At 36.4% G+C, this 14107-nt stretch overlaps 1 protein-coding gene across 2 annotated transcripts in view; it reads right to left on the minus strand.

The window, feature by feature from the left end:
* LOC115630231 (tyrosine-protein phosphatase corkscrew) overlaps positions 1-14107 on the minus strand; it is a 49881-nt gene that overhangs the window by 13544 nt on the left and 22230 nt on the right. The window contains exon 1 of one of the 2 annotated variants that reach the window (XM_030526784.1): positions 1580-2145. The exons of the other annotated variant lie outside the window; for it this stretch is intronic. Within the exon in view, the coding sequence (XP_030382644.1) occupies positions 1580-2145 (566 nt within the window). Of the gene's footprint in view, positions 1-1579; positions 2146-14107 lie in introns of those variants that run through there. 2 annotated transcript variants of the gene reach the window in all.

The following is a 14107-nucleotide window of genomic DNA, read 5'->3' on the forward strand; positions in this document are numbered from 1 at the left end:
TTTTTTATTTTCTATAATTATTGTAAACATATGTACAGAGTATTTCAAAGTCGGGACACCCGACTTTAGCTTTTTTAATTAAATATAAAATATTCAATACATGTATACATACATTTAAATCAGAATCGTGTCTATGCGTGTGTGTGAACTTGTACATATGTATGTGTGCATTACATAATTATGTCAAAGCAGCAACAACAGCAGCTGCAGACAGAGCTTTGGCGTTGTTGTATGGCTATAACTTTATTTCTAATCAACCTAACATAATGCAACTTGGAATACAGATATATATTCACTAACTGGATGTGACTACCAAATTTTAGTTTAAAATTCCAAGAATAACGGAAGTTATAGAAAATCGAGAATAGGGGGGAAGTGGGAACGGGAAAAATGAAAAAACTTGCCGTTTCTCGGGCGTAGGAGAATCTGGATACCAAGTTTGGTTATTCTAGCTCTTATACTTTTTAAGATCCTTGCGTTCACACAGACAGACAGACGGACCGACAGACGGATATGGCTATATCGACTCGTCTTGTCACCCTGATCAAGAATATATATACTTTCTCTCCTTCTATGTATTACATACATTTGAACAAAACTAGTATGTATACCCTTTAACCCTTTGGGTACACGGTATAAAAATTAACAAGTGGAGAAGCTAAAGTCGGGTATCCCGACTTTGTTTGTGTGGTCCTGTGTGTGTCTCGTATGCCTGTACAAAGCATCAACAACAACAACAGCTGCGGGCAGTGCTTGGACAAGATGACATAAATGGCTATAACTTCCTGTTAAATCGTCTTATCATAATGAAACTTTCATTATAGTGATTGCGGGGCGAAGGGGGGAGGGAGGGAAATTCCGAAATGCACATTTTCTGCATTTTGCAATAAATCAAACTTGCGCAGCGTATACACGTAAGGCATATTTGTGCAAAATTTTGTGTCTCTACCTCTTATAGTCTCTGAGGTCCAGGTGTTCATACGTACAGACAGACAGACAGGGCTAGATCGACTCGTCTTGTCATGCTGATCAAGAGTATACTTGTACTATATTTACTTTGTGGGGTCTACCAAGCCTCATTCTACCTGTTACATTTTTCAGCTCGCGCAAACCTAATATACTCTAGTACATTTCATATATTCATGCACTCCTCTCAATCTGTTATTCTGCAAACTAGTCTATCTGCCATCATTAACCACTCGTTTAGTTTAATAATGATGTGTTAATTGTAATGAAAGTTAATGCTCTGCCAGCAGTTGTTATTGTTGTTATTGCTTCGTCTCAACTTATGTAGTGCATATGTGTATGCTATTTAAGTGTATGCTATTTAAAGTGTACATATGTATTTAAACATATGTCTCATGCGTTGAATAGTTCTATACCCTGTACCCAAAGGGTTAAAGCGTATACTAGTTTTGTGCGAATATATGTAACACACAGAAGGAGGCGTGGCAGACTCCTAAAAGTTGCTCAAAGTTGGTCAAAGTTCACTCAAGTCATTAGTTAATTATTATGAAATAGAGAGCAGTTTGCAGGAAATTATTATTACTACTGATTAAAATATAATTTATATACGAACTTGTGGGCATATAGCTGCACACGCAAGGCACTGAGGAATACAAGCGTGTTGGCTGATGCTTTCATGGACAGATTGGATGCTCTAAAGCGAGGAGGCGAGGCTGACCAGGATGTGGACGTGGCTGGATAGTATGCGACACCGCTACGATTCATATGAAGCGACTCCGTTGAGGTGCTTGGTGATGGCGTCAAAGATGCTGACGCTGAGCTGTTTTTCCCTGTACACCGTTTGCTGTTATTCTCATTATTGATTAAGTTGGTTTGTGACACACCCTTGATTATCAGCGCCAACTCATCATTTGTCATGCAACTGGTGCAATCGGGTATCTCTTTTTTCTTCTGATCCTTGCTTACTCCTTTCTTCGCTGTCGTAGTAGGGCTCAATTTCGCTGATGATTTTCTTCCGTAGTGAGCCTGGATGGCTCGCTCGTACTCAAAGTTACGCAGCTGCTGATTATTGAAGTCATCATTGTTTTTATTGGTGTAGACGTGTTTCTCTTGCAGTTTTTGAGTAATAACATTGCCCAGCGAGCTGGACAATTTCTCGAGACACTTGTTAAAGAGCATTTCCCACAATTAATTTTTGTGTGTTTCAAATCATTGGAGTAGAAATTTGTTTTCACTTTTGTAACAAGTTTTACCAATTCACACTGTGACGTTCAAGGTTTATGTGAGGAAAACAAAAAATTAACAACAGAAATCATTTTTTTAAAAACTTCGCTTTCAAGAGTTGCGTTTGTGGCGGTTTTTGTTGTTTTTATATATTACGAATAATATTTACTGTTTTTTTGTACGCAGATCTACAAACACTATTTTTATTTATTTCTTTTTTGCACTAAAAACAAATTACACTACTAATATGTTTATTTATGTACTCATACATAATTAAAAATGCGTAAGTGCATATTATATTTACATCAGTACGTACATGTTCGAGCGTGTCTTTACATACAATATTTATATACATATGTTGTACAAACTTAGTTCCGATTAACTTTATAAACTACAATTCTTTTCGTTGCCTTCGCCGTTGTTTCCTTTTCTTTGGCGACCGCGCTTATTGTTGCTGCAACTGCTTCGTCGAGTCGTGCTTGTGCCGCAATCAAATGCTCAAAAACAAATGTGGCTGAAGGCATTATTCGTTGTTTTTGTATATATACTGTGTTATATCATATATTATTATCAATGCTATATTATATTTATATTGCCGTTTGATTTTTTTTTTTTTTGCAAATCGCTATAAACCTTAACACGCACAAAATATACACGAAGTAGCAAAAAATAATGTTGGCACTGCTCGACTTAATGCTGCACTGCTTTCCACTGGCACTAAAGCGTCGTGCGTTTACTCCGTTGCTACGCCGCCGAGCCGCAACTCGAGAATAATGCCGGGTGCGTCAGATACCAGAATTTTTACTGAACTTAAACACTGGCTCTGATTTCGTCGGAACCTCTGCCACTGTCACTGCTTCGCGTTTGTTGTCGTAATTTGCATTACTCACTGCCGCCAGCTGCTGCTCTGGGTTCTAAGCGCTCAGACTGTGTGCTCGTGAATGAATGAGTGCTCTGTAGATGGGAGCTCCTCTTTTTGTTTCAAATTGAGGCACGGCATGATATTACAACACGGCTTCACCTGTAGCCTTTGACGTCATCGACCGCTTCCCTTGTTGTCGTCATCATCGTAATCTCGCCTCTTGCCACTGTCTTAATAATTAATAATTAGTCGCTTGAATAGCAGCAGCGTCCAAGATAGTACCAACCCAAGTCAAATGCATACATACGATTATCGTGCAACAGCCGCCCTCTCCTTTACAGAGGTCTAAAAAACCAATGTGCACTGCAGCCCTTGGTAGCTTATCGCATTACTATACAAACATGAACAGGAAAATCGTATGAAAATCTTGAATATCCTGTACCTACCCTTTCCTCGCTACAGAAATTCAACTAAACTTTATTGTTCAAAGGCAGTTAAGTGGTATAGTGAACCGACTCGGATCAAATTATATAGTGAAGCGCTATAATAATCCATATACTATTTGGTCGAAATCGCTTATAACGACCTATCGCACAGTCAAAATCGTCAAGATCAACAACAGAATTTGGTATGTATCCATTTAAGGAGGTTTTACGTCAGCTGACCAGATCGCACCTATATATTATATAGCTTCCATATAACCGACCAACAACGGTCGACAGCCAGAAATACTTCCAGCAGAAACTTTGGTCGCAGCTTTGTAAAAATGTAATATGTAATAAATCTGAATATGGTCATATGGTTTTTAATTCAAGGCAATTAAACATATTTAATGAAAATGGAGAATTTAAAGAAATGAACAAATCAAAAACAGATTTAAGTAATACTCGTATTGATTTATGCTTGTATGGTAATGTAATATAATGTGCAGGCTTTATTTTCAAATCTGTCTTTTTTGTGTTCGTATTTGAGCGTTTTCAGCATTTGAACCATTTTCCGAACACCAGATGTCATATATGTACATAAGAGTTCGAGAAAGTTCGCAAGGATAAGGTGTTCCTACAAAAATATAATAACAACTTTAACAAAAAACAAGATAGAACGGGTTCTCGGACTTAGGAGATTGTGGATACCAAGCTTGGTTATTGTAGCTCTTATACTTTCTGAGATCCTTGCGTTCATACAGACGGACATAGCTATATCGACTCGGCTTGTCATCCTGATCAATAATACTATATATATATTTGGTGGGTCTGTCAGGCATCCTTCTGCCTGTTACATATATTTGCACTGAACTAGTATACCTTTCACCCTTTGGGTACAGGATATAAAAACATAACAAGAGAGAACGCTACAGTCGAGCAAGCCCGATAGTAAAATAGCCTGTACTCTCCACAAAACAGGAAAATTAAAAAAAAAATTAAATTATTAAAAAAATGAATTAATTAATTAAGTAATTAAAGTAAATTAGAACACATGTTTTTGTTCAGTTTTAACAGCATACATTTACATGCCTATTCGTGTTTATATGCGTGTATGTATGCAGCACAAAGTTGAACCAAAGCAGTAACAACAACAGCTGCGGACAGCGCTGCCGGCAGAACTGCAGGCAGCGCATGAGCAGCGATTTTACTTATGGCTATAACTTTCTTCAGAATTGACCTATCATGATGAAGCACACACATGGCTCACGGACACATTAGTACTAGCTGGATGTACCTACAAAATTCCAAGAACTACGGAATTTATAAACAAAAACACGAATTGCGGGGGAGTGTGGGGGTGTGTCAGAATAAAAAAATAAACTTGACCTGCCTAGGACTTAGGGGAACCTCGATACCAAGTTTGGTAATTCTAGCTCTAGTACTTCCTGAGATCCTTGCGCTCATACAGACGGACGGACAGACAGACGTGGCTATATCGACTCGGCTTGTTACCCTGATCAAGAATATATATACTTTGTGGGGTCTGACACGCCTCCTTCTGTGTGTTACATACATGCGCACAAAACTAGTATAGCCTTTGGGTACAGGCTATAAAAAGTATAATGTACCAAAATTTCGTGTGAGACAGTGATTAAAACTAAATAAATAAAAAACTACTAAATATTTTTTCATCAAAAAAAAAAACATTATTAAGATACATCAATGCCTAACATTTTAAAATTAATCGGATTACGATATGTATGTATTTCTTCTACTTTCGCTGAAATCAGTGTTTGAACTGTTCGTCGAGAAAGCGACTTCTGCTTTTGTGCGAAAGCCTTGGTTTTTTTTAATTATCTGGAAAACTAACCAATCCCCGGAACCCAACTTAGCAAAAACAATAGAGCTAGTCAAGAGCTATAACCTTGTCCTTTTCTGAAAACAAAATTATGTTTTAGCATATGTTTTTATACCCTGTAACTAAATAACTATTATTTTAACTATGTATTTGCTCCTAAATATACATATATGTATGTATAGCAACATTGTTTTTTGTTGCATGTGGACGATTTAAAATTGTGTATGTACATACATATCAAACATAAGCTATACATACATATATATATATATATATATATATATATATATATATATATATATATATATATATATATATATATATATATATATATATATATATATACATATACACACATAACTATGTATGTGGGCATTATCATGCGAAGTAAATATTTTATATACTATAAGCGTGCTTGTAAGTGCGACCTAAGCCAGGAAACCGGAAATAAAATCAAAATCAACAATGTGAGCAATGCTTTGTTTTTGGAGTCTTTTCGCCGTTTACAAGTGCAGGCGAGATAACGATAGAGGCTGTATGTGTTGCTGTCGCCGGCACGCATTTACTGGCGCAAACATCAGACGTCAGAGCAAACGTGTGCTGCATAATTGGTAAAAATTTTGTCGCACTGGAGATCTTATGATGACGTGCTCCAGTGCCTAGAGACGTGAAATGGATTGAGGAACAGAAAGACGTGATATACTGCGACTCTTTGAGGGGGATTGCTGGCTATGACAAATATGTATGTATGTATATTGTACTACAAATTGTTGGCGACTCAAACAAACGACGTAACAAACGAAACTGAAAACAAGAAAGGAATGCTAAAGTCGAGCAGGCTCAACTCTTAAATACCCTGTACCACCCCACAAAAAAATAATTTAATTTAATTAATTAATTAGTGAGGGGTGTGCATCGGGAAAATGAACAAACTCGTCCTTTCTCGGGCTCAGGAGAATCTGTATACCAAGTTTGGTTATTCTACTCTTATACCTTTTGAGATCCTTGCGTTCATACAGACAGACGGACGGACGGACATGGCTATATCGACTCGGTTTGTCATGCTGATCAAGAATATATATACTTCGTGGGGTCTGCCACGCCTCCTTCTGTGTGTTCCATGTACACTCGCACAAAACTAATATACCCTTGTACCCTTTGGGTACAGGGTATAACAATGACTACGTATGAGTTATACAATTTTGGTAAAACACAAGTAAAAAGCTAAAGTCGGGTGTCCCGACTTTGAAATACTCTATACATATGTTGGCATATTTGGCATACTGACACATATTCATTAACTGGGAGTTTTTGCAAAATTGAGTTCGAAATTCCAAGAACTACGGGAGTTATGGAAGATCACTAATTGTGGTGGAGAGGGGGGGATAGAGGGAAATTCCAAAATACACATTTTCTGCACAATCATAAAAGGCATCTTGGACCCAAATTTGGTGCTCCTAGGTCTTATAGTGAAACTTGGTATATGTACATACTAGCAGGTATTGCACGTCTTAACCCGGCTCAATATAATGTTTCCAATGTATTTATTTTGTGTGTACATAACCTACCCATATGTTTTCACCTTATAAGTTACCAGTAGGAAGGCATTTAAGGTATTTAAATGAACATTTTATGTTCTTGACAAACAATTGTTCAGTATTCCGTTACATTTTTATACCCTGTACCCGTAGGGTAAAAAGGGTATATTAGGTTTGTGCAAAGTATGTAACATACATATATTCTTGATCAGCATGACGAGAGAAATCGATCTAGACATGTCCGTCCGTCTGTCCGTCCGTCTGGATGAACGCGAGGATCTCAGAAACTATAAAAGCTAGAATAACCAAAGTTGGCATCCAGATTCTCCTAGGTCCGAGTAAGGACGAGTTTATTTTATTTTTTTTTAATTTGAGTCCAAATTTCATCTTTTACCGTTTGGTCTGTGCGTTGATCACCAATTAGTCAGGACAAACTGTTTTATATATAGAGATAACGCAACTTTTTAAGATAGACTATGTGCAAAAAAGGGGAATAATTATAAAGGTATATCCTAATTATACTCTGTACATGAAATGTACAAGAGTATATTAGGTTTGCGCGAGTCGATTTAGCCCTGTCTGTCCGTCTGTCCGTCCGTCCGTCCGTCCGCCCGTAAGATCACCAGATCTCAGAGACTATAAGAGATAGAGACACAAAATTTTGCACAAAGATGCCTTATGTTTGTATTCTATACGAGTTCAATTCCCCCCCCCCCCCCCCCCCCCACTTCCCCCCTATAAGGGTTTTCCCGATTTTCCATTCGTATAATTGCCTATATTTATGTGTCCGTATGCCAAGTTTCACTATGATAGACCGATTTAACAAGAAGTTATAGCCATAAATATATTTGCTGCTGCAGCGCTGCTCAAGCGTTTCCCGCGGCTGTTGTTGATGCTGGTGCTTTGGTTAACAGCACACATACATACACTCACACAGACGCAATTGCTATGTAAATGTGCAATTATACACCAATTACGTGAGTTCGAATACCGAGAAAGGTAAAATCGATCAACATTTTTTTTTTTTTAATTTTCTTATTTTTTTTTATTTTCTATAATTATTGTAAACATGTGTACAGAGTATTTCAAAGTCGGGACACCCGACTTTAGCTTTTTTACTTGTTTTAAATTCACATTTGAGTCTTTTCGTGCCATATTGAGCCACGATCAAAAAGCACTGACAATTCTCATCTCAATTTGCTAGAGTAAAATTTTCGATAGTTGAAGCCTTTTATAGTTTCTGAGATCCATGCGTTCATCCAGACGGACGGAAAGACGGACGAACGGACGGACGGACATGTCTAGATTGATTTCTCTCTTCATGCTGATTCAGAATATATATACTTTATGGGGTCGGAGATGCTTCCTTCTGCATGTTACTTACTTTGCACAAACCTAATATACCCTTTTTACCCTACGGGTACAGGGTATAAAAACACTAATAATTTGTATAGCCTGTATCCAAAGGGTAAAAGGGTAAATTACCAAAAAATTTGATATTATATTCAAGTCAAACACACAGAGACACGATTCTGATGTAAATGTATGCTGTTGAAACTGTACATGAACATGTCACCACTTTTGTAGATATATATTGAATAATTTGTATTTAATTTAATTAATATATTTTTTTTTAATTAATTAAACAATTTTTTTTTTCTTTTTGGTGGGAGGTACAGGGTATTTAAGAGTTGAGCCTGCTCGACTTCAGCATTCCTTTCTTGTTTAAAACTGAAAACCAACATGTTATTACTATTAATATTTTTTGTACACGACGCACTAATCAAGAAGTGCGCATCGACCGCTTAATATATGCCAAGCATAAAACTATATAGCAATATATACATACGCACATACATAAATACATATACGAGAATGTTTGTATAATGAACGTTATTATTTATAAACGGGTTTTTGTTGCTTCTGCCTTCCGTTTTACGACTGATTAGTGGGTCTCGCCATTGAAAAAGTTGTCAAGCAGCCCCATTACGGAATAATTAGCTCCTTGACTAGTTGCGGCTTTGCAATGTATTATATTCATTAGGTTTGTATCAGAATAAAAAAATAAACTTGACCTGCCTAGGGCTTATGGGAACATCGATACCAAGTTTGGGTATTCTTGTACTTCCTGAGATCGTTGCGCTCATACAGACAGACGGACATGGCTATACCGACTTGTCTTGTCATCCTGATCAATAATATATATACTTTGTGGGGTCTGCCACGCCTACTTCTGTGTGTTACATACATGTGCACAAAACTAGTATAGCCTTTCACCCTTTGGGTACAGGCTATAAATAATTAACAACTGTAGTAATAAAACAAGTAAAAAAGCTAAAGTCGGGTGTCCCGACTTTGAAATACTCTGTACATATGGTTAAAATAATTATAGAAATTTAAAAAATTAAGAAAATTAAAAAAAAACAAGTAAAATAGCTAAAGTCAGGTGTCCCGACTTTGAAATACTCTGTACATATGTTTACAATAATTATAGAAAAAATGAAGAAAATAAAAAAAAAAATTTGATCGATTTTACCTCTCTCGGTATTCGAACTCACGTAAAGGGTTTATAATTGCACATTTACATAGCAATTGCGTCTATGTGAGTGTATGTATGCCTATGCGCATCTATTCGTGTCTGTGTAAACATGTTAGCAGTCAACTAAACAGCAACATCAACAACAGCCGCGGGCAGCGCTTGAGCAGCGCTGCGGCAGCAAATATATTGGCTATAACTTCTTGTTAAATCGGTCTATTATAGTGAAATTGGCTTACGGACACATAATAACTAACTGAAGGTATTTGCAAAATTTTAGTTCGAAATTCCAAGAATTGCGCGAGTTAGAGAAAATCGCGATTTGCATGGGAGAGGGGGGTGGGAGGGAAATTAAAAAATATACATTTTCTGCGTATTCACATAAGGCATCTTTGACTTTATATTTTATATCTCTAGGTCTTATAGTCTCCGAGATATAGGCAATTATACGAACGGCGTTACAGAAGAACCCCCATAGGGGGGAAGTGGGGGAAAATCAAAGAAAATAAAACAAACTCGTATAGCGTACACACATAAGGCACCTTTGTGCAAAATTTGGTGTCTCTAGCTCTTATAGGCTCTGAGGTCCAGGTGTTCATACGGACGGACAGACAGACAGGGCTAGATCGAATCGTCTTGTCATGCTGATCAAGAATATATATACTTTGTGGGGTCTGCCACGCCTCCTTCTGCCAGTTACATTTTTCACTTCCCGCAAACCTAATATACTCTTGTACATTTCATGTACAGAGTATAAATAGTCAACTCGACTTTTCTTACTTCTTGGAAACTAATAATGCAAAAAAAATTGGACAGGTCAAGAATATATTTTGAAATATATAACTATATATGTAGTGTTGATTTGTTTGTTAAAATACTGGAAAAAAGTAAAACAAAAAAAAAACAAGATAGAACGCTACAGTCGAGCAAGCCCGACAGTAAAATAGCCTGTACTCTCCACAAAAAAGAAAAATTAAAAAAAAAAAAAATTAAAAAAAAAATTTAAATTATTAAAAAAAATGAATGAATGAATTAATTAATTAAATTAAATGAGAATACATGTTTATGTTCAGTTTTAACAGCATACATTTACATCACGTACCTATGCGTGTTTATATGCGTGTATGTATGCAGCACAAAGTTGAACCAAAGCAGCAACAACAACAACAGCTGCGGGCAGCGCTGCCGACAGAGGCAGCGCATGAGCAGCGATTTTACTTATGGCTATAACTTTCTTCAGAATTGACCTATCATGATGAAATTTGGCATACGGACACATTAGTACCAACTGGATGTACCTACCAAAATTTATTTCAAAATTCCGAGAATTACGGAAGTTATAAGAAAAAACACGAATTGCGGGGGAGTGGGGGGGTGCATCGAAAAAAAACTCAAACTCGTACTTTCTCGGTCTTAGGAGAATATGGAAACCAAGTTTGGTTATTCTAGCTCTTATACTTTCTGAGATCCTTGCGTTCATACGGACAGACAGACGGACAGACGGACGGACGGACAAGGCTATATCGACTCGGCTTCTCATCCTGATCAATAATATATATACTTTGTGGGGTCTGCCACGCCTCCTTCTGTGTGTTACATACATGCGCACAAAACTAGTATAGCCTTTCACCCTTTGGGTACAGGCTATAAAAATCGAATTGCTTAGGCAAATATCAAGATACATATACTTGTATTGTCAATATCCCTGACAGCTTTTCAAGAAGTGAACGAGGTTTTTCCACTTCTGGAGCCATTTTAAATAAGCGACGAGCTCGGCTTCTTTTAGATCAAATATAGATGAGTACATATTCTTTAATACAAATTCGAAGTGCTTAATATGGATATATTTTTCGTTTTTATACCCTGTACCCAAAGAATGTATGAACGCAAGGATCTCCGAAAGTATAAGAGCTAGAATAACCAAACTTGGTATACAGATTCTCCTGAGCCCGACAAAGGACGAGTTTGTTCATTTTTTCTGATCCACCCCAATATTTTATATTTAATTTAGTTAATTAATTAAATTAATTTAGTTAATTAATTAAATTAAATTAATTGTTTTTTTAATTAATTTAGTCAATTAATTAAATTAAATTAAATTAATTAATTAATTTAATTACTTTTTTGTGGGGTGGTACAGGGTATTTAAGAGTTGAGCCTGCTCGACTTTAGCATTCCTTTCTTGTTACATTTAATGGTTATAACAGGTTCGTGTTGGCCGTGTTTAAAAATATTTTCGTCGTGCGTGCGCGTGCGTGTTGGTTCAACTTTGTGCAGCAAACATACACGCATATAAACACACAGATACACGATTCTGATGTAAATGTATTCTGTTGAAACTGTACATAAACATGTCTTCTATATATGTATTAAATAAATGTTCTTTATTAATTCAATTTTTTTAATACTTTAATTTTTTTAAATATATATATATATATTTATAGCCTGTACCCAAAGGGTGAAAGGCTATACTAGTTTTGTGCGCATGTATGTAACACACAGAAGGAGGCGTGGCAGACCCCACAGAGTATATATATTCTTGATCAGGATGACAAGACGAGTCGATATAGCCATGTCCGTCTGTCTGTATGAGCGCAAGGATCTCAGTAAGTACAAGAGCTAGGATAACCCAAAACTGGTATCAAGGTTCCTAAAAGCCCTAGTCAGATCGAGTTTGTTTATTTTTTCTGATACACCCCCCCCCCCCCCCCCCACTCCTCCGCAATTCGTGTTTTTTTTTTCATAACTCCCGTAATTCTCGGAATTTTGAAATCAATTTTGGTAGGTACATCCAGTACTAATGTGTCCGTGTGCGAAATTTCATCATGATAGGTCAATTCTGAAGAAAGTTATAGCCATAAGTAAAATCGCTGCTCATGCGCTGCCTGCAGCTCTGTCGGCAGCGCTGCCCGCAACTGTTGTTGTTGTTACATACACGCATATAAACACGCATAGGTACGTGATGTAAATGTATGCTGTTAAAACTGAACATAAACATGTATTCTAATTTAATTTAATTTAATTAATTAATTAATTCATTCATTTTTTTTAATAATTTCATTTAATTTCCTTTTTGTGGAGAGTACAGGGTATTTTACTGTCGGGCTTGCTCAACTGTAGCGTTCTATCTTGTTTTAATTTTCTTTTTTGGGGAGAGTATAGGCTACTTTAGCGTTATCTTGTTTTTAATTAATTTTTTAAGCTTAAAAAATTTGTTGTATTTTATGGGGTGAGTACAGAGACTTAAGAGTTGAGGCTCGACTCTAGCATTTGTTTCTTGTTAATAATTCGGCCTATTCAACTATATATATTATTGATCAGGATGAGAAGCCGAGTCGATATAGCCTTGTCCGTCCGTCCGTCTGTCCGTCTGTCTGTCCGTATGAACGCAAGGATCTCCGAAAGTATAAGAGCTAGAATAACCAAACTTGGTATACAGATTCTCCTGAGCCCGACAAAGGACGAGTTTGTTCATTTTTTCTGATCCACCCCAATATTTTATATTTAATTTAGTTAATTAATTAAATTAATTTAGTTAATTAATTAAATTAAATTAATTGTTTTTTTAATTAATTTAGTCAATTAATTAAATTAAATTAAATTAATTAATTAATTTAATTACTTTTTTGTGGGGTGGTACAGGGTATTTAAGAGTTGAGCCTGCTCGACTTTAGCATTCCTTTCTTGTTACATTTAATGGTTATAACAGGTTCGTGTTGGCCGTGTTTAAAAATATTTTCGTCGTGCGTGCGCGTGCGTGTTGGTTCAACTTTGTGCAGCAAACATACACGCATATAAACACACAGATACACGATTCTGATGTAAATGTATTCTGTTGAAACTGTACATAAACATGTCTTCTATATATGTATTAAATAAATGTTCTTTATTAATTCAATTTTTTTAATACTTTAATTTTTTTAAATATATATATATATATTTATAGCCTGTACCCAAAGGGTGAAAGGCTATACTAGTTTTGTGCGCATGTATGTAACACACAGAAGGAGGCGTGGCAGACCCCACAGAGTATATATATTCTTGATCAGGATGACAAGACGAGTCGATATAGCCATGTCCGTCTGTCTGTATGAGCGCAAGGATCTCAGTAAGTACAAGAGCTAGGATAACCCAAAACTGGTATCAAGGTTCCTAAAAGCCCTAGGCAGATCGAGTTTGTTTATTTTTTCTGATACACCCCCCCCCCCCCCCACTCCTCCGCAATTCGTGTTTTTTTTTTTCATAACTCCCGTAATTCTCGGAATTTTGAAATCAATTTTGGTAGGTACATCCAGTACTAATGTGTCCGTGTGCGAAATTTCATCATGATAGGTCAATTCTGAAGAAAGTTATAGCCATAAGTAAAATCGCTGCTCATGCGCTGCCTGCAGCTCTGTCGGCAGCGCTGCCCGCAACTGTTGTTGTTGTTACATACACGCATATAAACACGCATAGGTACGTGATGTAAATGTATGCTGTTAAAACTGAACATAAACATGTATTCTAATTTAATTTAATTTAATTAATTAATTAATTCATTCATTTTTTTTAATAATTTCATTTAATTTCCTTTTTGTGGAGAGTACAGGGTATTTTACTGTCGGTCTTGCTCAACTGTAGCGTTCTATCTTGTTTTAATTTTCTTTTTTGGGGAGAGTATAGGCTACTTTAGCGTTATCTTGTTTTTAATTAATTTTT

This window comes from Scaptodrosophila lebanonensis, unplaced genomic scaffold (genome assembly GCF_003285725.1).
Source record: "Scaptodrosophila lebanonensis strain 11010-0011.00,11010-0021.00 unplaced genomic scaffold, SlebRS2 tig00000372-arrow-arrow-pilon, whole genome shotgun sequence".
NCBI lineage: Eukaryota > Metazoa > Arthropoda > Insecta > Diptera > Drosophilidae > Scaptodrosophila > Scaptodrosophila lebanonensis.